Source organism: Egretta garzetta, unplaced genomic scaffold (genome assembly GCF_000687185.1).
Source record: "Egretta garzetta isolate BGI_Z169 unplaced genomic scaffold, ASM68718v1 scaffold143, whole genome shotgun sequence".
Taxonomy (NCBI): domain Eukaryota; kingdom Metazoa; phylum Chordata; class Aves; order Pelecaniformes; family Ardeidae; genus Egretta; species Egretta garzetta.
This window is the reverse complement of record NW_009259310.1, coordinates 1,892,058-1,895,351: the sequence shown is the minus strand read 5'-3', so window position 1 is coordinate 1,895,351 and position 3,294 is coordinate 1,892,058. Positions and strand designations below refer to the sequence as shown.

The 3,294-nt window shown below is 42.7% G+C and overlaps 1 protein-coding gene across 1 annotated transcript in view; it reads right to left on the bottom strand.

The window, feature by feature from the left end:
• ZMYND19 (zinc finger MYND-type containing 19) overlaps positions 1-2,712 on the bottom strand; it is a 9,218-nt gene extending 6,506 nt beyond the window's left edge. The window contains exon 1 of the mRNA XM_009636340.2: positions 2,017-2,712. Coding sequence (XP_009634635.1) covers positions 2,017-2,117 — 101 coding nt within the window. The 5' untranslated portion in view covers positions 2,118-2,712. The remainder of the gene's footprint in view (positions 1-2,016) is intronic.
• Between the last annotated feature and the right edge of the window lie 582 nt (positions 2,713-3,294).

Sequence of the window (3,294 nt, the reverse complement as noted above, 5' to 3'; positions counted from 1 at the left end):
CTGCACCTTCGGCAGCTACCAGCTTCCTATTTTGAGGACTGTACAGTGTGAACAATGATACCAGCTTAACAAAATTAAAAAAAAAAAAATTAGAAGTTTTAAAATCTGCTTTACTTGAAGTAGCATCGAACTCATGCCCACTCACTTCATCTTACAGTCAGGTTATGTTTTTTTCAGAGTGAGCTGATTTTTTTGGCATGAGTTTGGGGGAAAACAGTTAAATTACACTCCTATGCCTGCAGTAATTCAAGTTCTTTGCTTTTAATTCACTCAAGAAGTAAGGCTGGCACTGGAAAGAGTAATGACTGCTACTGCCCATCTCTTGTCTCTCAAAGGCTCCAAAGCCTTCAGCGTTACTCCTCGCAAAGGGAAGGACCTGCCACTAGAATACACTTCTGGTTTGTTTTCAAAGCAGTCCCCAGTGCAGGTAAGCAAAACCCAACAACATGCCTATTCTCTTGAGGAGGAGCAGCAACTACACAGCACTCGCAGCCAAAAAACTTTCTAAAGGCATTAGGAGACTCAGTCACAAAGCCTCACTAACCTGCTTGTAATTAAAGATCACAGCAAAACACACACCCTCAAAGGGATCAAACTGAATTTACAGAAATCGCTGAAATACTGCGTATTTTCTAGCCGAAGAATTTGACTTTGCAACTTCAGAACTGCAGCCCCACTTGCCTGACGGTTTATGCCCCGCCTCGGACTTTCAAAAATCCCTGACACACAGTCTCAGATTCATTTTTTTTTTTTAACACCAGTGCATGCTAGAGTGACACAACTTGAATTACTTAACCAAATACGTTAGAATTATTTCCTAATTTAAGTAAAACAAACCAGAAGAGGCAATGACTGGGCTGTGTAATAAGCAAACAGCTGGACTGTCATCATCTGCACAGCCGTCAACAGCCAGCTGGAATAATTCTAAGGTGCTGTTTAGTGCCACTTAAAGACAATTATTAGTGTATGAGGTTCACAGTTAGCAGTAGCTGACAGTGATTTACCCGACATACGGTAGCCAACTTTGTAGTAATTTTCGAAGTTATATGTGCAACAAGATTAAACATTAACAGATGCAGGTTAAAATCCATATTTAATGAGCAGATTGTAAATAATAACAATGGTCTCTGATACTCTTCCTGTCTCCTTCCTCTTGTAAAGAGACTGGTTTGGGCGATAAAAAGTAACCTGGAACAATAAAGCAAGCACAGCTATGTCTTGGGCACTGTGACTACAAGGTACAGTTTATGGAACTGAATGGAAGACATGCTTAATTTCTCAAAAAAAAAAAAAAAAAAAGGGTTTTAAAAGAAGTAACAGTTCTCTTTAGCATACCCTATCTTTTCTACAAACCCACAAACTTACCTAGAAACAGCAATATATGAGCTCACCAGATAGATGAGCTAATCTCCTACAACTGAGTAAGATGGCCTCCGAATCTAACGTGATACAAAGGATATCAAGCAATGATTCTTAGAATATGGAAAATAAGACATAGCAGCTGATATGAAGCATCACCAGCACCACTTCAGGCAGCTTTCCAGAAGGCCAAGCAAAAAAAACCAAGTTTTCAGTTATCAGAGTTTCTGTCTCTCTCCAGTGCTCTGCCAGTTCCCGCTGGTGCCAACAAGATGTACCTGATTATCACAGGACAAAAAAACCCCCAACACCTGAAAAGGTTAGTCGTCACCTATTGAATGAAACCAGGCCCCTGCTCCCCCAGGGTTTTTGTAGCATTTCTCAGATTTAACCAGTCTCTACTAGAATAATACTCACCTATCACTGTTTTCCCTGGGAACAACGTTTTTAGAGACTCTGCTGTTAGAAGGCTCAGTGCAAAACCAAACCATAATAAGATCTACAGGCACCCACTGTGCTGGGTTTCCAACTGAGCGGAGCTGCCAGCCTCCTGAGAAGACTTACACTACTACTGGCAAAGAAATAAACATTCAAGTTGGTGGCAGCAAACTCCACCTTAGTGAGCCCTTAAAGTATTTATCTCCTCACGATACCTACCAAAGCAGCTCATGCAGGAGACGGCCGGATCCCCTTCCACGATTTTTGTCAAACGCATAAGCAAATATTTTAGCACCATTTCCATCAGCATCTACCTCCATCCGGGCCTAGAGAAAAGGGAAAGGCTTTGAGAACATCCAACACTGAATAGCAGAGCCCTTGCTCCACTGGGACACAGAAAGGGCCCACTGTTTAACACTTCTCTCCTAGAGGTCACTTGACCTTAACGGAATTTGAGTTGTTTCAAACCTCCAAGAGGAACCAAGCAGCTCTGCTATTGTAATTTATGAAGATGGGAAAGGGAAGAAAGGAGGCTGGACACAGCAGGAGTCTGCTGGACAAAGAGCAGCCACAATCCAGTTGTGAGCCTGGAGGGCCAGGATCCATTCTCTGCTCTGGCGCAGATGTTCTGCAGAGCCATCAGCAAGCCACCATGGCTTTTGTTCTCCGTGTTGCTTTACACCAATCTAATTAGGCGCCGCTAGTGAAAGGAGTGGTCCTGCCCTCTTTTCTCCACTCCACAACTTGGTGTTGGCGCTAACGCTCACACAGTGCACTAAGAACCAGACAAATTTCGGATACTCGCAGTGTATTGCTGCTCTCAGCGACAGGACGCGCTTAGAGCGAGCTACCGCAGAGGAGGAATGGGCAAACATGTTGTTTTCTGGTAGCAGCGTTGCCACAGCACTTAGAACTCCTAAGAACAGCTCTGAAGTACCCGCTGCGCTACAGGCACTAAGCAAAAAGATGGCCCCTCCTCCAAAACAGCCTTACTTTTAGAAGATTTTTCAGAATATTTTTGCAATCAAGAATTCTTTCCCTTCCAAAGCCTTGGTAGAATCCACTTACCCTCTTACAGGGGATGTTAAGAGAAAACCATTTTTTCTGATCCCACAGTAAACTACAGTAAAAGAAGTTTTTCTCATCCAAGAAGGACCATGTGCAGAAAGAAAATTTTTCAAGTTTGCCAAACCAAATAAGGGCAGACAAACTATCGGTTCTCAAAAAGTACACTAACAGAAAGCTGAAAACAAAAAATTATATAATAAAGTTAACTTGTTTTAAACTAATGCTTGTTTAAAATAATTTTAAAGAATCCCCAAACCAAAAAACCCAGAACTTTTCCTGCTGGAAAGCATTCGCATTTCGATCGTTTCAAACTCCCCGCCCCCCCAAAGCATGAAAGTTGCGGGGCAGAGCGCGTCCACGGGCGGTTGTATGTAAGGGTGTCAGGCAGAAAGGGAAAAAAAAAAACCCTTCAGCAACAGATTGCAGCGA